Source organism: Anopheles gambiae, chromosome 3, assembly GCF_943734735.2.
Source record: "Anopheles gambiae chromosome 3, idAnoGambNW_F1_1, whole genome shotgun sequence".
Lineage (NCBI taxonomy): Eukaryota > Metazoa > Arthropoda > Insecta > Diptera > Culicidae > Anopheles > Anopheles gambiae.
In genome coordinates this window covers 96,010,690-96,033,549 of record NC_064602.1, presented here as the reverse complement: position 1 = coordinate 96,033,549, position 22,860 = coordinate 96,010,690, and the positions used below count along the sequence as shown (strand labels likewise).

Here is a 22,860-nt window from a genome sequence, read left to right as displayed (position 1 = left end):
CTTAAATAGATCGACATTATAGCTTGATTCGATGGTAGAGATAGGACAATTCAAGTGCTTGACTCACTGCACAATACAAGCGCATACACCTCGTGCATGCATGATTTGCTTAAGATGGGATTTATTCACGACACACTTCAGTTTTGAAGTACTAAATAGATCAATGTAGAGTGCATTGAAGCTGATTTCTTGATAATTCTTACTCAGAATTTAAACAAATAGAACTATTTCTTGTTAGTACTATTTCTTTACAATGCTTGAACATGTAAATTATTATTTAACTTAAGCCTGTCATCGAGACATCGTACCCTTCATCGTTATCACGCCACACTTTCCAGTGATGCAATCGAGCAAACGTCAATGACTCTACTAAGCATCAGATCTGCCTCCAAGGTTCTAAGTGCAGTCTTGCTTAACAAAACTTCAGAATCAGACAGACACCCAAACACTTGATTATGCCATCGTAATCTGTCATAATCATGTAAGGGGGTTTTGATTGATAAGACCTCAAACTATCAATCCTCAAGGATCAAAGATCAACCCAACCCGAGCACACTGCAGAACTTATTGGAACTAGCAAGAAATCATGATTTCGTAAAATAAATTTCCCCAACGTGTAACATGGAGGCCTCCCACAACATTTCCAGCACTGCCACATCAGCCACCCGATTGGCGGAATGATAAGCCAGCGGGCACAACAAGCGAGCACGTAATGATTGGTTCTGAAAAGGGTGCGTGCGTGTGTGCCTGCGGTTGATTGCAACTTGCAAGAAGTGGAGGTACTGTCGATGCACTTTTCAATGTCATTCGGCTGGCAGAAAATGGGGCTGTACCAGAACGGGAGCCTACAGCATTGATAACACCTCCCGTTGTGCGGTTACGTGCCGAATCTCTCGGCGAGAAATTTGTACGCGTGCAGATGCACTCTGCACACACTGTGCATTTATTTATAAAAAGAAAACATACATTTTCTTCTAATAACTGTGGGGAAAAGGGGGGGAAATGACCCAACAAACGCAGCACACCAATCAACGAATTGATACTGTCGACACTCTTTCACTGTGTTAATTAGACGTCATCGAGTTGACTTCAAACGCTCCATTACACACTCTCCCTCTGTCACACGCACACACAAACATGTCAACCAGCCCGCCGACAAACCCAATTAGCACCACCAACCAACCGCTCGCCCACAGAGCGCATCAAGCGAAAACATAAAAATGTACTGCAATTGCAGCTTGGCACGCGAATATTCGCCACGTCAGACTGCACAGACTTCCCACCCCAAAAAAGGTGGGTCCCTCACTGTCCCTGCAAGCGTGCCTAATTTGTCGTGACCACAATAGGGAGTCATGGTTTCCCCCAAAAACTACCTTCCCGCAGGGTGTGTCAATGCAACCGAACCCATTAGAGGAGCATTTTTTTTGGCTGGAGCAATGCATTCCCCTGTTTTGCCAAGGGCTGATGGTTTTTCTGCACCAAAAGCTGCAAAAAGTGATTGCAAAACAGAAACAAAATTTTCCCCTCAAAATGATGCTCACGTTAAAATAATCATTAAAATAGTGATCGATTCAGGTGTAAGGAAAACTACCAGCCCGCCACACATCAAACACACTTCAAATACCAATTTTACTTTCATACACATTCACTTATGCAGTAAGAGCAACAACACAAGCAAAAGTGCATTTATCAGCAAGTGAAATTTTCCTTTCCAACAAAACCGGCGGGGCAAGGGGGAGGAAACCTAATTTAAAAAAAAACCATCCAAACAACGCTCCCCCATGGGCAGCTGTGTGGGCTTAGTCGTCGCGTGGTTGTAGATGGTTTCGTTTTTATCGGCTTCGCGTTCCGCGGGTACACATTTTCGACAGCTTACTGCAAGTTAATCAAACTAAAACTAGCCGAAAAAACGAAAACAAACTAAAAAGCAGCGTTGCCATAGCGTTCGCGAAATCGATTGTAACGAATCGCGCAAGCCCCTTGTTGTTGAAGGGGAGAAATTAGCAAAACGAGCGAACAAATCGGGCAGAGGGGGGGAAAAAGACAAGCAAAAGAAGAAAATGCAAACTATAAAAAATACACACACACACACACACTGCAAGTGAGCATGTAACAGCGAAAGCGAACATCATGCACCATTACGAAAGGGGTTGGGGGGGTGCAAGTTGTTTGTTTTTTCTTTCTTCTGTTTCTGTTGTTGCGCCTTTCCCCCGTTGGCTGGCGAAAGGCAAAGAAAACAGACGGGGGAAAACAGACGAATTCAAGTTCAAGTTCAGTGCGGGGCGCAGTGTACAAAATTTTGCACAGCTCGCTTTACTGGCGACCCCGTGGAACTATGACGACCGAAAACCAAATGAACCGTGCTGCTTCCGCTGCTCGTGTGCCCGTGTGCCCGTGAAAATGTTGTAAAACTATATGACCGTTTCGGCTGGCGCCGCGGTAGAAGGCATACAAGCATTATTGCAATTGACTTCTTGATATGTTTATGACAAAGGAAATTTCATTAAAAGTGTTCTGCAAAGGCACAGAAGTGTCTGAGAGGAGGCTGAGAAAGGTGACGTAAAAAACCCCTGCTCCGCAACAGGCCGGTAATTGTTGCAGAATACTAACCAGAGCTTCAAGAATGATTGCTTCATTCGAGAGACTTATTTACATAATGACGCTGTAAAAGAAGTAATCACTCGGAATCAATTATGAACTCACCGGCCCTCCCCCCAGCCGGACTGATTTATGGACAACTAAAATTAAACGATGATAACTCAAAGCACTAAACAATCACTGTACACCCTTGCCGTCGCCTATCAGGAAGATTACAAATTATCATGGAAATGGAACGTAAATAGCGGGGCGAAAAGCAACAAATTTCCGCACAACAATAGCTCTCTGCCATTCCCTTTCCCCTTTCCATATGCAGCGGGTGAGAAGAGCTACATAGACCACAATAGCATACAGGCAAGCGAAACAGCAAGAATATGAAAGAAAAAAAACAACAACATAAGCACCACCAAACGAATCCATCAAACAAGCTCCAATTTAGCTTTTAAAATCAAGTTGAACAACCAGCTAGAGCCAGCGACGCAAGGTTCAGGTTCATGGTCATACGCATTAATTTAGCTGGCCCCATGGAATATCACCCCTCCCCCCCCCCCTTGTACCCCTGTATATGTGTGTGTGTGTGTGTCTGTTGGTAAACCTTCCTGTGCTTCTTTTTCGCAACAATACACCACCTGGGGGGCTGCTACTACCCTAGGCTAAGAGCGCTATGCGCGCGTTCTAGTGCGCGCTCACTTTTCACACGGCAGCGTGGAGGAAGAGAAGAAGCTACCCGGTAGGGAGGGGGGAGGAAGCAAAATCACTGCCAACCCCCCACCCCAAATGGTGGGTTGGTGGAGCACGCAACAGTTAATTACAATTATGAGTCTCCATGGTCCTCAGCGCGATCGAGGGAAGAACAAAGCGCGCAGACGATTGTCGCTCATTATTATGGCGCTGCATAATTTACGTCAAAATGTTGCAAAAAGGTTTAACCCAGCCTGGCACCCCCTCGCCCTTTGTTGGAGACACGAATAAAAAAAAAGGAAATTAAAATTCACGAATGCAATAACTACACGAAAAAATAGCCAACTCCAACCACTGGAGGCGAAGCTGTGCGAAGGAAAATGGCGGAAAAATGACGCATTGAATGCCGCCGGCCGGCCGGCTGATGGTCGGCGCGGTGGTAGTTTGCCAAAAAAACATCCCCCTTGGCTCAAGAATCCACTATAAAAATGCACAAAACGCTACCTGAGCACAAATTAACACAATAAACACTAATTAACCACCATCAACAGACGGTGCGCGTCCTGTCCTGGTGTCCAGGTTGTGGGCCACAGTCCCTTTTCCCTCCCACAACACCGACTGTCGCCTATTATGCCGATGGATCCGATTTCAGCTCAACGCAGAAACCTTCACCTTTTCGCTCCTTTCCCCTATATGTCGTCCATGGTGTTTTTTACCCTTCAGTTCAGCACATTTTCAACCACAATAAAAGTGAACCCAGCGAACCATAAACCGAACACTACACTCAAAGGAATGCCGGGGAGAATCGTCCCCCATCGTCACACACACACACACACACACACACACACACTCACTCACAAATGCAGCGAAAAAATCCGCGCAGTGGAAGAAAAGCGTTTTACTAAGAAAACAATGTACCACCGTGGAATGTGTGTGTGAGAAGAGTGCGAAAAGTGGAAAGAAAAACTCTGTACAGAAATTTTAAAGTCGGTGGAAAATGGTCGTACCAAGCGTTGGAAAGTAAAATAATAAAACTAAAAGTAACAAGAATAGCAAACAAACATACAACCACACGACGTCAGAACAGTGCGCGACATAAAAAGTGACAAAAACGAGTCAATTTAACAGGGAAAAAACAGTAAAAAACAAGAACACGCAATGAAACACATAAAACACACACACGTCAGATGAAAAGCGTTTTTGACTTACCCAAAATGCGAAAAATTGGCCTGCCCTACCGAAAACAAAAAAAATAAAGCAAGCAAGAACCACAAAACAAACAACAAAAAACCGACCGAAAAAAAACGACAAAATTGTCATCAAAATCGACGAAGCATAAACCCTTTTTCCTCCGCTCAAAGCGGCTATTAACTTTGCTGGCTTTTTATTATGTCTCTTTTTTCCCTCTCTCTTTCTCTCTCTATGCCATTCCTTCTTTGTCCACACCCGCCACTCCTGCTGCTGCTTCCTGTGTGCGTAAAATTGTGCTGCGTAAAGCAATTGCGCATATTTTAGGCGCGAGCGTCGATTTCGCTCTGTGTGTGTGTGTGTGTTTAACGCTCTTGTTAAACGAACGAGAACACTTCTTTTTTTGGTAGCGTAAAAATGAATTTTTTTGTTGCATTTTTTCCCCTGGTGGCGACCGAAACTGCAATTGTCAATCCAAATTTGCGTGTCAGCCCACAAGCGAGCTACTGTGCTTGACGGCGAAGCTTAGTCAGCCATGTCATCACCCATCAACTGGCACAGTGCGAGGGGAAAAATGGATGCGTTTTTCATGGCTTAATGTTTATTTCAATAACTCAATTAAGGGTCTTTTTGCTTTACTGCGATTTTGATCACATCTTTTGTTTGATTTTTGGGATGTGCGCGAAGTGCTCAGCGTTGGCCTCAAATTTTCTAAAACAAACACTCCCCAGAATGTTTCAAACTCTCATCGTCATCTAAGACCAAAGACAACCCAAAGTGGGTCGTTTCGTGATATACCACACGCGTGATTTGCGTGCCATTTTCTCATCTGAAGTATTTTCCTTTTTTCTTTTGTGCACCCCTCTTAAACCAACATTATTCTTCCCTGTACACACATTGTTTCACTAGAAACCATTTTTCATGACCTCCTTCCTTTGATGCGATCTCAAACGGGGCACGTTGCAATTTCGGTAGCATTTTCCCACCCACCCAACCCCACCACTGGGAGCTCGTAAAACACGAAATAAAACCCCCACGGTCCACATCAAAGCCGACTGACGGCTCACGATCGTACGCCGGGGGCCCGGTCCGAAACCAGACTCTTCTATTGACTTTGATCTTTGCCCATGATCGGAAAGCCCTTGGAAAGGTGGTGGTTATTTTGACGGCGACAGCGCTGAACGCTGAACTTGACATCGGGTGCGACCGGCACAGCGCGACACGGCGCCGCTACTTTATTGAAGCCCATAAATCTCTCTCCCGCCGAAGTCGCGTTCGCTGTGCCGGTCCTCTACAGAAGCGACAACGAATGGTCGTGGTAGACACCAAGCGCACAACAGCTGACATTTGGTATTTGGCTCACTGCGGAGCGCGAAATCTTTGTAAGAGCGGTTAATAACTACCACCAGACCGAGCGGTGGCGGTGAAAAGTGAAGGGAGACAATCTTCATGAAGCAGGGCTGTAGTAAATGAAGTTGCCAGAGAAGAATACATTCTGTTTAATGAGGTACACACTGTGTGTACTGTACCCCCACAGCACCATTTGTAGCTACGATGAAGGTCGATTTGGTCGATTCTTTTCAGGATGAATAGTAGGAACTTTAATGATCAATTGCCTCTCAGCAACAGCTGCGAGCTCAGATCTCAGACCCATTCTAGACGCAAGAAGTATGACATTTGCATCGGTTAATCAAGTAATCAACAACTTCCCGAGACGTGAGATAGACAAAACACGAACCACGACAACAGCACAAACCAATCAAACCTGCTTCACAGCCCACCGTCCGTTAGTACAACCAGCGTGGCAAAGGAACTGTCCCTTTTCCATGCCGGATGATGCCCACGTGGCGCTGGGTCCAGCATTAACTGGACGCGCGTGAGATCTGCCCACGCGCCACCCACTGGAGGCTATCGACCGACCGAGAGGGTGCCCAGCTTGGTTGCTGCAAGCATGCCCGACCTGCAAAGCCCTACGCGCCACGAGCAGCGGAAGAAAGGCGATATTTGCATCCGTTTGCACTTCCAGCGGCTGCACAGCGCTGGTGACCTTGCATTCCAGGAAACACGGCAACGATGGAAGGAAAGCCGGACCACAGCCCCTATATTGCTACATTTTGCTTCCGCTCGTGCAATCGTTCAGCTCCCAACGGGAGGAGATGGGCGTGGGTGTACCGCATCCGAAGGAGTTTCCGGCTGCATTGCAAATGAGACTTTTCCCATCTTACCGGAGAGCTGTGCTACCGGCCGGGCTTTTGCAACTACACAGTTCTGCATTGGCGAAGCTTATTAAGATCCAATCACTGCAAGTGGACAGTATTCCCCCAGACAATAAAATGTTAGTTTTGCGGGTAGCTTTTATACGGAAAAATAACAGCGGAGATAAAAGATGGTGAAATGGCGACATTAGTAATGGCATGAAATACCACACCATGGGTCGTGAGATCGAATCTTAGTATGGAACCACTTTATTTGTTACAAGGGCATCATTTTTAAGCATCTTTTCGATATTAAGCCCACAAGTCGACTATAAAAACTTAATGCGTAAGCCTGTTGAATGGGTTAATCAAGCTAAAAGAAGAGCCCCTGGTTGAAAAACACATCACACACATACGTAATTTAATATCTCTATTTAAGACACTCCATCACTACGATCATGATGATGATGATGATGGGTTGACACTTCATGTATAGCGCCTGGTAACCATCAACATAACAAAGGCAGCGAATGATATATTGCATAAATATAACTTCCCATAGCACAAAAACAAATAAACACAACACTCCTCCACCACCACCACCAACTGGGTGACGACGGTGCGAAGGTTTACGATGATTTCGAATGCATGACATGTCGCGTTTCAGCATTGACCACTCCGAGAGGCTTCGCTGCGCCACCATTGCAACACTACACACGCGGAGAGTTGCATTGTGGCACACATTGGCACGTTTCCAACGCGGAAACGACCGAAAAAAAATTAAAAAAGAAAATGTGATGAATGCCGGCTCTAACCTCACATAAAGGAAGTTCTCCCTACATCTTATACACATTATAACCCCCTGTGCATGGGGTTCCTCGTCTTCTCCTCGCAGGGGGGGATGATGTAATTCTTTACGGTGTGCGTAAGTACCGCCTGAAGTCGTTGTCGCACACCAGATTTGTGTGTTTGTGCTACCAGCCGGTGACCAATCTACGCCAGTCAATTAGCATTTATGTAAAGTAGTAAGAGGCTTTACAGCGCTCGGAGGGGGAGTGCAAAAAAAGCAGTCAAAGATGGCGTTATACCAAACGAGTGCGCAAAATATAAAGTTGCGAAAGCATTCGCTCGCGCACGACCAAAGAACGATATCAATCTGGCCCCCAAAACGCTGTCCGCACATCTGGGGAGTGTGCGGTGAATAACAAGGGGATATTCCTCGATGGTTCCCTATTAAGCTCTTCAAACGCTATTAGTCGTAATAAAGCGATATTTTATGTATCTTTATTCGTCTTTTAAAAAGGCTCTAACAGACTTTCATTTTCTACTTCATTTCAAACATTGGTTTGGCCTTGAGTTTTGTGAATTATCAATCGCTATGATCTATTGAAAGAGACATTCAAAATCATTTTAATTTGCACTGAAGCTTATTTATAGTTCAGGATGTCTTTGAATCCCCAGGCACTTCACCTATACATCCCTAATACGCTTGCGCTGCAGGAGATCGAGAGATCAGCGCACCAACAACCAATCCAGACCTGATTAGAATCTTTATCTCGTTTGCACGCCACTAGCGCACCATAAATCGCTCGTCTTAACGGCGGCTGTGGTCTTAATAAAGCGGCGATGCGCACCGAGAACCATCGTCGAGATTGTCCGCTCGTGATTGACCAGATTTCTAATCGCAATTCCTGCTCCTGACAGCAAACCAGTTTGACTTGCTAGGACCAGCTCTTTGCAGTTGTCGGGGCCTCCTGTATTTGCTTTCAATTTCTGCTCTGTCCTGCAAGCGACTGACCCGTTTCTGGAGAGATAATGCGTGCGTGAGAACCCAAATTGGAAAGCCGTACGATTCTTAGATTCCTTCACTTGTGGATGCTGTGATGTGCACCCCTTCTTTTAACAACAAAAAATCAAACTCACACAACCACAACGCATGGAACATAATGCACACGATGCAACATGGGGCTTTTTGAATGGAAAGAAATGGCCGTGGGATTTTCCAGTTTTTTTTTCTTCTTTTCTGCACCATCTCGCCACGAATGCATTTCATTTTCCTGTTTTGTTCCGCTCGTTCTGGCTGGATGTAATGAGCTGTCCGTAAGAAAACCCTCTATTTTACGTTTTTCTGAGCCAAACCAAACACTAACGAAAGGGCAGCGGCAGTTTGCGGCCACTCTGTCCCATGACTGCCAATTGTTCAGCAACAGCAGTTGGAGGATAGCCCGGCGCAGATGCATTGTTGACTGTCGAATCATTGGCCCGGGGGGGGGAGGAGAGTTCCACCACTATTTGCAGTGCAGTTTTGCCTTTGTTTTGCCCCGCGTGTTACCATGTTCGCCGTTTACTTTCGCTTAGCGCAGCAAAATTTCATTCTCAACCGCTAGAACAACCGCCAACTGTTTTCGCTCCGCTGCCGTGGAGAACCGTGGAAAGGATTGCGATTGCATCGAAAGTGCAACGAGTGCAGGATGCCGCCACAGCCCGATCATGTGCACCAATCATGTGCCCGTCCTCTTGCGCCTCCCTTTGCAAAGCGCAACAGATTGCGTAAGAAGACGAAATTTGCTGCACGTTAGCACAAGACAGGGGAGTGTGTTAGAGTTCGTTTGCAGCGGCTGCATCGGGTTGCATTCGGCGAACAAGGTAAGAGGTTCACACACACATACACATACTCCCACCGGGTACACCTTTACATGCTGTTCTGTGCCAGGGAAAGAAGAAGCGACCAATCGTGCCATCGAACTTCCGCCCAGCGTTAGAAAACTGAACCATCCCTTACGGGAGAAGTCCTCGTTGAGGGTGTTTCTTGGCAGTTTTGTGTGTTGTTTTTCGCTCTAGTGCAGGGGATCAGCTTTCTTCTACGAAAGTGGTGTCCAATTTTCATGCGCATTGCTTAACTGTATGCGGTGTTGTACGAAACGAGACGAAACTGTACGCCCTACGAAACGTTGACTCCTATGGAATGCTTTAAGGGAAGAACATTGCGCTTTTCTTAATGGAGTTTCTTCGTTGAAATATAAATCCACAAGACCACAATCCACCGTTTTAAAGAAGACTAAAAGGTACACATATGCTATCAGCAAGTTTTGTGACATTTCTAGCGTGTTATTGAAAGTGAACAAACCAGCGCACAGGAATCCAGGATCATTAACATTTAAGTCCAGCTGATATTCTTAACCCGTACGATCTCCGTTTCACAAACACAACTCTTCACCTAGTCCAAACCAGTCCAAACTGCTGCAAGCGAAAATAATTGCCACCATTTGCAAACGCTCTCGCTCTTGATAGTGAGGAGCACTAGGGTGAAAAGGGTGACGATGCATTAGAAAGGAGCGACCGACGCGTTTCTTCACGCACCCGCTCTGCTCCGAGTTTAATTGACCGGCTTGACAACAGCTACCCCCTTTCCCATCCGCCCCGGTGCGTTTGTGTGTAACCAGTGTCTGATTTTCGTTGCAAAATCCCAAACCAGAATGGGAAAGAGGAACCAACCCGTACAACCCGACCCCCCAGAACGAGCAGGGAGAGAGGCCGGTGTTGTTTGCGGAAGAAAACACCCGTTAGAAGACCTTGAACGATCCGGTTGTGGGGTGTCACGCCAGCCGGTATTTGAACATTGCAAGCAAGCAGGCAGCCATTGCACCATTACAAATGCATCCACACGCACACTCCCCCTGCACTGCAACTGCACACGAAGAAGGCGTGTGGTGTTGTGTGCATCTTGCACCGTGTGCCACTTGGGTCCGATTTGCAAAGTGCTGTTGGAAATCGATCGAATGCCCGGCCCGCTTTGCCTGCCGTCTGTTCTGCTTCCCTTCAAACCGGTGGTGTTGCGTTTCATGCAACACACCGTGTGCAGCAGCGCATCGACGCTGCCTTCCTTCGGTGCATCACCCGAGCCATTCTGTGGCGGGACGGACAGAAGAGTGTGCAAATAGCATTCTTCCACTTACAGGTTCTCTATCTCTCTCTCTCTGTCTATCCTTCTTGACAGCTGTCGATTATCGAGATGACATTTTGCTCCCAACGGGTTGCACAAACCGGGACAAGTGGACGGACTACCGTAGCCGGTGCGATTATCTACCCACTTCCCGCACTGTACACTGTTCGCTTCCGCTTAACCCAGGACCTTAAACCGGGCTCAGGCGAAGTAAGGCGAACGGGTATAATCGGTTGTTCTGCTGCCTCTAAGCATTGAAAGGAAAGCTTCCAACTCCACTGCGAAATGGCACACCGCCGGACGCTTTCGCTAACGATCGATAATGACGGGAAAATGGGCGTCCGGGCGGTGCGAACGAAAATGAACGCAATTTTAACGATAACGAGCTGCACGAGAGGAAAAACTGAGGCACTGAGGAAGTAAAGCAAACAAAAAGTGTGAGTGAAAAGATAGGCTGAAACGCTACACAGCGGGAGCGACAACAAAAGTAAAAACACTAAATCGAACGATAACGAAAGACTTCATCATCAAACAAGCGACGAACGCGCACTGATGCAGCGGTATTATTGCTTACACTTACACAACATTTGTTGTTACTTCCAACTCATATTAACAGTTGCGTTAAACTAAAACAAAACACCGCTCCTTTCAACCCTCCCCAGCACGCATAGCTCCCATTCATTCGTTCTTAATCGCTTCGGCTGCGTTTAAACCTCCCCAGCACCAACGGGCGCAAATTAAATTAAATTAGCAGTTTTGCTCAATTTCATCCCATAAGCCAATTCTCGGTGCCGCCGCATTTTCGGTGCATTTCGGATAAGTTGCTTCCTCTTGCACTGGCCGGTTCTGTGCCGATTAAATAACAGCAGCAAACAAAACCCAAAAATTCGCAATTGGTTTGCGTTTATTTCCACCATCCTCGTTCGTTCTCCTACCAGGCAAGGCAAAAGAAGGTAAGGAGTAAAAGTGCAGCAGAGAGCGAAAGACACTCATGCGGCCGCAGAGAAAAAATAAGCTTTATTATGTCCCACCGCCAATTCCCCCCCCCCCCCCCCCGCTATCTTTATCTTTCATCACATGCTTGATAGTCATTAATTTAATGACGCTAAGAAGATTTTCATCTGTTTGTTTTTGTTTTCGAGCGAAATTAATCTTCAGCCTGCAGACTGGCATGCGGGGTTCCTTCATAATTTGCAAAGTAAACAGAGAATTTTAATTTACAGAAGCTCGTATCATCGGGTTTTTTTTAACAGCGCACATTGTTCCAGTAGCCCAGCGGTTTAGTTACGGCTGAGCAAATGCTTTCATTCAACCGAAACCGATTGATATTTGACCAACGTTGACGAACGGAAAAATAAAACCGCTCCAAAATCCCCCAAACATGGCCGATCGTGGCCCCTTAACGTTGAGTCTCCCATTTCAGAGCGCAAGGAGCGGTAGTAAGTCGATCATGCATACTGCAACGGCAGCAGCAGCCGCCACAGATTGCAGCAGCGTCGCCGAAATCACTTAGCAGCAGCCGCAACTTAGACGACGAACCCCCCCTTGGGGATGAATGGTCCAGTAGTGGAAGAGATGAAGGAAGAATCGAAAGGAAAACCGCACTCGGCCGATTAATTATGAGCTCTCGAGGTAATTTGTCAAACCATTTGCTTCAACAATTCGCTCACACAGACGGGCAGCACAATCATTTGCACATTATCAAGTTCCATGTGTTTGGTGGGTTTTGTTCGCGTGCTTTAATGAGGAGATCCTTCCAGTAGGAAATCGGCTCCAGTAAGAAAAAAAGCTCAATCTTAAATCGGCATTCCAGACCATCAGCCGTATCAGCTGCGGCAACAGCGCTCCACAAGCTGTAGACCCGAACGCCCCGGCTGGATGATCGGCCAAGATAATCTGCGTCCGTTTGCAACTCAAGCCACACGCATTCTGTCGAAAGGATGCTCGCAAGGAGCTTGAATAAATTGGCGATCATTAACGATGGCAACAAACGAGGGGAGATGTTTCGGCGCGGAAAGTTTCTCATGCAATTCTTGATCTCTTTTTTATTCTCTTTTAATGTTTGAAGAAAAAAAGCGCATCAGCGCGAATGGATGCAACGCGATGGAAGTCAGCTGGAATAGAAACAGAACACTCCACACCCCAAGAAGCACTGTGCAATTAAGTGAGTGTGAGTGGATCAAGTTACGGCTGTCATTAGGGTGGGGGATGTACCAACACCACCACCACCACCACAGAGAGATGAGCGGTTGATAATTTGCCAAAAATGCTGCAGAATAATTTGACAGTTTCATGTATTTTCAGGCTCCAACAAATCTGGAGCTTTGGCAAGCTGTGTTAGCCACTTTCCCACCAGCCGACATTCCCACCCATACTCATTTCCAGCGAAGCTAACCATTAACTATGCGTAAAGTAATTCGCATGCGTTCTTGATGTGGCTTGATGTCACAAAAAGAAACCAAACCAAACATAAGACGGCCCGCGAATGCGCAATGCAGTTGTTTCGCAGGTTCGGGGACTTGGTTTTCCCCGTTTTCTTCCCTTCACTTCGGCTCCTTAAGCGCAATTTATGCACCCAGAAAGTAGTGGACAGCATTGGGAAGGTTTTATTCCTTTTCCCGTATGCAGTACGTGACTCCTGCTGTTCCTACTGCTGCGGCCCTGTCAGTCTCCGGCAAAAGGGTACAGAGCTCGCAAAAGTTGCTTGATTTGTTGGCGCAAAGTGATGTCATAAATTTCGGTCGCTCCCGCTCGGGCCGCAAACCGGCCGGGGTTATGCGGTGCGGCATCAGTTCGGCGAGCTTGAACGAAATGGCGATCCGCCGCCACCGCTTTTGATTGAATTAAGCCGAGCCCCGGGAAGCAATTAAATTGCTCTGCGCGCGTGTAATTTAATACAGTTCGCTTCCTTTGTGCTTCCTTCCTAAGCATTTTGGGGGGAGGAGGGAAGTGATAAATGGAAGCAATGTTTGGCCAGGCGTGCTTGTGTGTATGTGTGTGTTTTTGGTAGAGTATCCCATGGTCCGATTTGACCGAGCAATAATCCTAAAATCTTGCGCCGTTTCTGACACGAGAACGAATGGATTCAGTCGTCGAAGCAAACAGCGTAAATCAAATCAATGGTAAAACATTTTTATGAAACTATCTTCAAACTTCCAATAAGAATAATAGTAGATTTAAAAAGCTGATTAAGAAAATATCTTAAATTATTGGCAAATATCTAGAAATAGCAAATAGATGCGAAAGCAACTTGAAATCTAACTGAAAGAGAAAGCATTTGCACAACAACTTGCACCTGATGGAAAAAGCAAACGATTCTCATCAAAACACCAAATTTCCCAGAATAATATTGACTGCTTTCAGCATGGTTTTATTTATTTCTCCGGTCTTTTCCTCCTTTCTAGCATTTCAGGCCACGTTCGCAGTCGTACGCATCGATTTCCTCCATCATTTACGCTCCCTTTGGCAGCCGGCAGAAAATAAACCTGCCAATAAACGTTAGATGTGTTGCCACTCTCGAAACAGCATTTGTTCCACTGTTGTTGTGTTTTCCTGCTCCTTTCGCAACAGATTAAGATCTTCACGTTTGCGCCACACACCCGTTTTCGTGGTACGATCTACCACACGGGGTCGGGTCTAATGCAATGAAAATGTTATAATACACACCCCATAATAGCGAGACAGCGCAACAAAACAGGATGCAGACGGTGTCGATGCGTGGGGTACACGTTCGCCAAATCCTTTCCGTATCCCCCTGGAGCTTTTGCACGAATGTGCGGATGGTAGAAATTAAATAAAGATATTTTTTCAACTTCAGCCTGCTTCTATCTGCCAGAAGGAACAAATGCAATTCCCGAACACGCTTTTTTCATTGCTTTTGCGAATTTTATTTGATACCACGCAGCACCATGCATTTATGTTTTTTTTTCAATTTACCACCGGGTGCTTGTAACGCGTTCGACATCCGCCAAATCGTGGCGAGGACCATTTGAAAGCTGCACAATGCTGCCCTCGAGCGGTTGGACGAGGCTGGCACGCGACTCAAATGCGCGCTCGAACCAGACCTGCACCTTGCGCCCTTTTTTTGTTGCGGCAGTAATAAAAGCGTGCCGGCGATGGGCAAGTGTCCGTACATCCTGCAGACACACAGGATGCATCCTGTGCTCGTGATGTGCAACCGAAAAAAAAGAACAGCATTACAAATTGAACACGAAAACTAAGCAACCTGCATTGAAGTCAGGCCCTCTAAGCAGTAGTGAATAAAGGGCCACACAATGGAGCAAGGTTATTAGCAATTAAAAACTGACCAGCAGTCCAGCATAATGGTTGCGTACACATCTAACATTAGGCTCCTTTTGCTTCGTGCTTAGAAAGAGGACGACCCAAAATTGCATTAAATTGCAACAAATAATGAGGGAAGCAAAAAAGGGACTCTGCTGGCAGCACATGGGCACCCCCTCCAGCACTTAATGAAACGCAAATAGAATTAGCATAGTTTTTGTTTTGGTGGTGCGTTGTTGCCTCACTCTAACCGCTCTCTAACGTGGCACAACGTGGGTTATAGCGCTGTCACCTGCTGCGTAAAAATTAATATATCCACGCCTCGGGCAGCATAGGCCAAAGATGAATGCTGTCTAGACGTTTCGCCCGAAACGATTCGTACCAATCCTTTCGGTGGTTACCACAGCTAGACAGCTGTGCCTACCGGTTGCACAGTGTGTTATTATCGTAAAAAAAGCCTTCATTTTGCCAATAGCTTGTAAATCAACCGTTTCTAATCACATTTGGCTGTGTAAGACACAGACACAAATTTGTTGTTGGGGCGAGCTAGTGATTATACCCTAATGTTAACCCCCCATACTATTTGTAGTTTGGGAGAGCTTTAGGTTAGGCAGATGGTAGACAGAACAATCATGCATTTTTATGTTAACCTCATGAAGGTCAGACTGTGTGCATTACATGCAGCTGGCAGATTCCCTCCAAACAATCTCCATTATTGTTACACTTGTTTTCTTTTAGTCACACTGATTGCCATCAAAATGCATCCCTTTCATTAATCGTTATCAATCCCACCTGTTTGTGGCGTATAAGCCACCCACCGCAACGGTATTAAACTCCCCCTCTTCCATGTACACAAAACCACGCTCAATGACATTGCAGCTTCCGTCGTCATTTGACGCTTGCATTATCGTGTGTCCCATATTCCTGCATATAAACTTTTTTTACCATTTTTTTTTCACTCCCCCGATACGGTTTGCGCGTTCGCACTACAAACGGGAGCGGCAACGGGTACACAAATAAACGTTTATTAACGATTGCCCCCCCCCCCCCCCCCCCCCCCCCACCCGGCTATTGGGATAGGTTCAGGGTACAGCGAGCGCAATTGCAGTACGCTGCACATCACCGTGCATCAAGTACACCGCATCCAGACACATACAGACACGGGCGCTTTACGAACACATCCCGAACCTACGACAACGCCAAATTATTTTGTCTCGATTCGGATCATACCGCCGGCTGCAGAGCCAGTTGCCGACGGTCATAAAAAATGCAAACAGCAGGCCATGCACCTCTGCTGGTTTTCTCTCTCTTTCCAGTTGGAAATGCTACGGCACTTAAAAAGCAATTAGAACACTTTTCCCATTGACCGATAAACCTTTGGGGGGGGGAGGGGGCCGGTTTTGGTAGAGGGTGGTTGTTGTTTTTGTGGTTCTTTGTGCATGAGCTACATTTCTGGAGCATGAGGTAAGGATTTTAACAAGACATAATGAGACAGATCTAGTGACTCGTAATGCCTGAATGTTGGAATTGAAATTTAAAGTCCAACAGGAACTTATTCTAACAGGAACTTACTTTTATCATGCGCGAGTCATACAGACAGTACCCAGAGTTTGTGTAAAAAGGTCATTAGACCCAAACAGTACAAACCTACACATCCCCTCCACCATGCACTGCCCACACCCTACCCCATGAGTCATATTCTGGTATCTTACAAAGGGGAAAAAAACCTGAAATTCCCGACCTACCCCGACGAAACAAAGAAGACGACACTGGAGACGACACTTCTGATAACGAAACTGCAACCAGCAGCAGCAGCAGCTTCGTCGATGTCGATTTTTGGTCAAAAGACGTGCGTCACACCGGTACGTTGCGTGCGACTCTTTGTTGGATAAGGCAAAAAAAGGTCCTCACAGGTGGGTGAATATATGGCTGGTGGCTCTTGAATATATCGATGCAAGTAGGATGGAATAGTCCGCCGGCGCTGCGGCACGCAACAAGCAAACAGATACTCACACTGCTGCTATTGCTGGAAGTTGAATGGAACCTGTTCCGGTGACTAATGCTCTCGGGCGGGGAGAGCTTGCGAGGCAATGTTTGCGTGTCTGGTGGATGTTTGTTTTGAGCAGGGAGTCAAACAGACACCTCAAGTACCCGCCCTCTGTGTAGTTGCACCAGAACCTCATGCATGTTTTGCAATCAGAACCTCTGGCGTTAGTGTATTGAAGAATATTTTACAGTAAGGTCATCCGAATCGAGCAGCATAATGACACTTCTAGTGAGGCAACTAACACTAACAAATTCTGGACTTAGGGATCTTTCAAGATCTAAACAATATCTCACTTTGAGTCACAACTAATCACTTCAAAGTGACAGCAAATTATTCCTCCCTTAAACAAGCTAACTTCACACGCTATTTTCCAACGACATGCATGTGTGTGAGTGTGTGTGTTATCCACAAACAAGTATCATTGTTTTGCACTTCTATCGCGCTGCTATCCATTACCATCACGCCGCTCCGTGATTACGCATCCGAACGTAACTGATACATCAGCATGGCAAAGAGAAAGAGAGAGTGGCGCGTGAACGTTTGCAATGGATGCATCGGTGCAATACCTTTTCCGATTTTCACAGCACTCCACCCCTCTTTTCCACCCGTGTCGAACCGTGTCTGGGCTGGTCGTGAAAGCGTGGAGACCGAGTCTCCATGTTCCTCTCCCCCGAAAACAGCTTATGCTCCAATACTATGCTCATCCCACGTCACAGCTAGGTCATGGATCATTTTCATTTCCACTTTTCGCAAGCTCCCTCGTCTGATCCCAATGGGTAATTATATTGAAATTATCGCGAGCCCTGAAACGTGACGTCCGGACATGCAATACCCTCTCTCCCCTGGGGGGATGTATCACTGTTACAGGGGGCAACCAAATCCATACAAGTGTCGCCCGTCGCTGTTTTATGCCCGCCGGAGCACAGCTTTGAGGTTGAGGTAGGTCCGGGAAATGCGTCTCGTCTCGAGGGCAGGCAGGAGAACAAGGGGCAAATCGCTACGGAATCGGAAAATTTTGAAACAAACACAAACACGGGTAGACGTGTGCTCGTTCGCTTCGTATCGATCCGAAACAAATAATTCAACACCAACAGTCGGCAACGAATCCGGTGCTGCTGCTACACTATTTTGGCACCGACGGTCCTCTGCCTCTGCCTACGTATCGGATTCCACCCACCAATACACACATACACACACACACAGATACACACCAAGGGAGAAAGGGAGTGGCCCTTGCATGACGAAACAAAAGCGTCAGAAGGGGGGGAAAAAAGACACACAAAAGTGGAAATGGATAACACAATTTACCCTCGGTTGGCGCAGGTCAGTGTCAGCCTTTTTCCCTGCCCTTGTCTGAGTTTCCTGGCGCTCGACCGTGGCCAGAAAGCATGGCGAACACAACAACAGTTGTAAAAAGACAATTTTACTTGTACAATTCTTCGGGCTGTTTGTCTGGTTGAGGATTTTAACATTTTAAACTAAGCGATTTACATTAATAACAACCAATATGTTTTTTGTGGGAATTTCTGCGCTGTTGTCAGGCAAAAAGAGCATAAAATTAACATAAATGTTATATTCAAAACAACTTTTACCAACACTACTAGCAAAAGCCGGCTCCCTTCCCTTCGCGCTGTGCCCATTCCTCATCGAAGGCACGATGATGATTCCGTGCGGCCCTTTTGCACATTTATTTCTGTCCACCACAACCGGTCTCCGTCGCTAGGGCGGCTGCCTCACTGGCCAGATAAAATGGGCCGCATGATGTTCCCATCAACCCTCCTCCCATCCCAAGCACTCCCCTGAGCGCTCCAAAGGGAAAAGAACGAGAGCAAGCGCAACAGAACCACCACCACACACTGCTGCAGTTGAGTGACCTTTTGAAGGTTACAGCACACCGTCAGGCCGGTGCGGAGCCAGTGCACTCTTGTAAAGGGACCACCCCGACTACCGCCCCAATCCACCACCCTCTCGAGCTCGGGGAAAAAGGTGTTGGGATGGAACGCACGAAGGTTCGCAGAAGGAAATTGCCACACATACACCAACCGTTGGAATTGGAGCCGTTTGGTGGGCGCAGGAGGTGGTGTTGTATCGGTTCTGGTGGTTTTGTTTGGTCCCTTTTTTTCTCTCACTCACTCTCTCTCTCCCTCACACTATTGCAAAATACACCGTCACAAAAGGGTGTGGGTTTTGGGTTGGTAAATAATTCGCGCCCTCAACCCCCAGCAACCGTGCGGCGGTGTGTAGTGATGCGCGTGCTCGGGTTTTCACCGTTTTCCTTCGGCGTCTTGCTGTTACTCCTTTTCGCAACACTCACTTTCGAGACATCATAGCACCCACGGCCACCCTCTTGCTTTCTAGAGAACAAACGGTTCTGTTGGTACTGCGACCTAGGACACGGTACCGTCGGTTGAACCTGCTCTTGCCGCTCCACCCGGGTTTCGATCGATCGCGAAAGGATAGCGAAGACACCAGCTCTACGAAATCATGCACCGTAGACACGCAAGACGCAAGCATCGTGTGAGCTTCGGCAACGGAGGCGGAGAAATTTTAGCTCACATCAAACGACCCTTTTCCTTCCCATTTTGCAATTTAAACCACACTATCTGCTGGAACGTGCGAAAGGGAAAGGTAGCTGGACGAATTTTATAACAAGCTCTCCTCTCACCCTCATGCTCCTTGCCAATCCCAGCTGCGCAGTTTCGCGCAAGGGTGAAATGAACTCGAATGTCCTTGGAAAGCTCGGGAAGGACGACCGCTTCTTGCTGTGCCCTGGGCTGGGGCAGAAGTTTCGCTTCGTCGCATTGAATGCTGTAATCATCATCAACCCTACGGGGAGCACGCGGTAAGGTAATAAGGAAGGATGGTAATTGGAATGGGGCAGTGGGATAAGTTTGCGCAAGACTTTGTCCAACTGCAGCATAAAAAGTTTGATAAAAGATAACCATTAACTAGGGCAACTGTACGGTGAAAATGTATTTTAAAACGTAATTTGTTCTATTTTGCCATGCTTTCTGGAATAGACTTTGACAATTCTGGGAGGGAAAACTTAGTTCCCGCGCCAGCTGGAATGTCACACTTTTTTTTCGTGGAAATAGACAACTCCAAAGACACAAGTGAACACACATTTTCATTACAATTTCTCAACAATTAACAATCCTGCTTCCACCTTATTTTCCACTTGCCTTTCCGCTTGGCTTGGACTGCATTTTCCGCCAAACACAAGAGAAAAAGAAAACCAAGAAACCCCCCTTCATATCATGCCCCCCCGCCCTCGGCTAGCTCGGTGAATTAGAAAAGGAAAATGCATGAAAGAAAAATTGCCAACGCAAAAAAAAAGTAGTTTTCTAGGTGAAGTGCAGCGTGATCGAAGATCGAGCACACGGCCACACCCTCTCCCCCACCCGCTCTCCCGCGGCGTCGGTCTATGCATTTTGCGCCACCACTGTGCGAGTGGGAAAAGCTGAAGCAAACTCCACACCGACGACCTGCACCGGCTCTACCCCCTCTTTAGCCGGGTTTAATTGATAATGAAGATCTTGCCGCTTCGGAAACAACTGCTTAGACTCGACGGATCTAATGCGCTACCATCTCTCCCGCTGTGTGCATTTGTGTGTGAGTGTGTGTGTGTGTGTCTGTTAATTAGCCCCCCCCCCCCCAGACCCCCTTGGCTCTCATCCCAACATGCCCACGGCGGAACTGGAGCAACACCGACAACTACAACAAGACCTGTGTGCTCGCTCGCTGAACACGCCCCGCCGTCATTAGAAGCGAAAGAAATGGAAATGGTGACTCAGGCAGAAACCGGGTATGGGAAAAAGGTGGCAAACGAGAGCGCGGGGGAAAACATGTCTTACAACCCAAAACCGGGTTTTCCACATTTTCCCGCAGCACAACTCGCCGAAGGAGGAGTTGCTTTAATTGGAGTAGAAAATTTTGTGATTCCCTCGCTACCCAGCCAAAAGCGCATTGCTCGTATCGGCCAGCCGGATCGCGATTGTCTTTGGCACCGTAAGTGGCGCACTGTTTGTGGGAGAGTAAATTACTACATCAAGTACCTCCCACCTTCCTGCTCTTACCTGCTGCTCCCTTTGCTTGCAAACATGCTAAAAGTGAAAGAAACACTTTTGATTGCGAGAATTTTGCTTTTTAATTCCGACCCATCGATTACCAGGCAGTCGGCAGAGCATGTGGCAAGTGGAGATGGTGCTTTTGTCGGTTTAATTTTTGCCTGTTTTTGATAAGCGGTGTGGCGGTACGAGCGTAATGCATCACTTTCTACAATGGAAAGTAAGTCATGCTCGATAAACCAAGGCAGGCAGGCCTCGGGCGAAATGCATAATGTGGAAAATTCAAAAATCGAAAGGCAAACAGTGCAGCGCCACTCGCGCCAACCTTCGGCAAAGGACAGTTACAATAAAGTTCAAGGTTGCTGTTTGCAAGGTTTGCCAAAGGCCAGGGACTGCTGTGCCGCTTCGCTAAGCTCCGGAGCATGCGGCCGGTTGAACCGGGAATCGTGACTTTGATGCAGCTGCGATGATTAAAATGCTGCGGCGTGTGCCTTCAGTAAGCTTCAGCAGAAAGGAGAACGTGTACGCTCTCTCATTACTTTGTAGAAATGGTTCGACTAACAAGAAGCAAACAAAATTGCATTCTTTCCAGAGCAATGTTGACTTCAATCCAACTAGAATGCAGTCCTGTTGACTTTTCTGAAAAATATTCCACGCTATAATTAAGACATCTTTCTCAAATTGACTCATGTTTCTAGAAATTCTTACTGCTAATGCGCATGTTGTTCCAATCATTGTGTTCTATATAAAACAAGGTTACTCCCTCATCGCTCTGTTTGTTGATTGATGGAAAAGGATTCTAAAATTAGCTCCCCAACACCACCATCACTTCCTCGTGACACGCTCTTTACAGCATAAATTGTTGCATGATTTCGATAGAAAGAGCGTCACAAACACAAAGACAACAAAGAAAAAGGATTAAATAAACAACCGTCCCCAAAGACACACACACACAATTAAAAATGCTTTCCTCGATGTTTAATTGCACGATGATTTACATTCGCAAATTTATGACACGCTTCATTAGCGTCCGACCCGGCCATTGCGTAGCGGGCGTGGGCGCACTTGCCGCGCAAAGGCAGTTCAAAACGTCACGCGTAACTGAAAATAGCATCATCGCCGATTGCGTTGACGATAGATCAACATTGTTGCAGTTTTCTGCACTCATTACTGTCGGGCCCTAACGAACCAAACAGGACACGCGCCGAGTTCACCGGGGCAAAAAGGGCTTAACCGTGCACAGATGCCGTTCGTTGTATCCAACGGGGATCCAACTGGCATCAAATACTTTGTTGCCTTATTCTAGAGCTGAGACCGCTTTAAATTATGCGAATAATGCGTTGGTAACAAATCCAATAAAGCTTGGTGGGTTCAACTACTAACCGCCAGGGGGACACGTGTGTGATTTTTGCTTGGTTTTAGCATTACTTACCCATTTTGCCATTTGGACTGTACGGATCGTAGCTGCCGCTGGACAACGGTGACGAGTAGCCGTTCGACATCGTGTTGGTGTAGGTGTGACTTTGCGAGCCGGGCGAGGGGCTCAGTGGCGGGGCCGATCCTTGCACACTTCCAGGACTAGGTGAGGATATCCATTCTTCGTTGCTGTAAAAGGTAAAAAGGTCGAAATAGAGATCGTTAGACGATGAAATAGGTCTTCAAAATCCATTCTTGTTTCCTTTAACTCTTGTGAAGTACCCTAAATTAACAGTCGACCTGCCAAACCACAAAAGACACAACGTAAAAAAAAACCCTGTAAACGCTCCCCAGCATTAAACAAAGAAGCATCGCAAATCACCATTTAACGAGGCCTTGAGAGCTAACCAGACACACATCAACAAACCGAAAAAACTGCAACGA

At 46.7% G+C, this 22,860-nt stretch overlaps 1 protein-coding gene across 3 annotated transcripts in view; it reads right to left on the bottom strand.

Annotated features, from left to right (window-relative positions):
* Positions 1-22,860, bottom strand: part of LOC4577789 (ecdysone receptor) — a 131,650-nt gene that overhangs the window by 36,787 nt on the left and 72,003 nt on the right. For all 3 annotated transcript variants that reach the window (XR_009766493.1, XR_009766492.1, XM_061661084.1), the window contains one exon: positions 22,433-22,605. Coding sequence is in view for 1 of the 3 variants with exons in the window: in XM_061661084.1 (XP_061517068.1) it covers positions 22,433-22,605 (173 nt within the window). In the remaining 2 variants the exon portion in view is untranslated. The remainder of the gene's footprint in view (positions 1-22,432; positions 22,606-22,860) is intronic.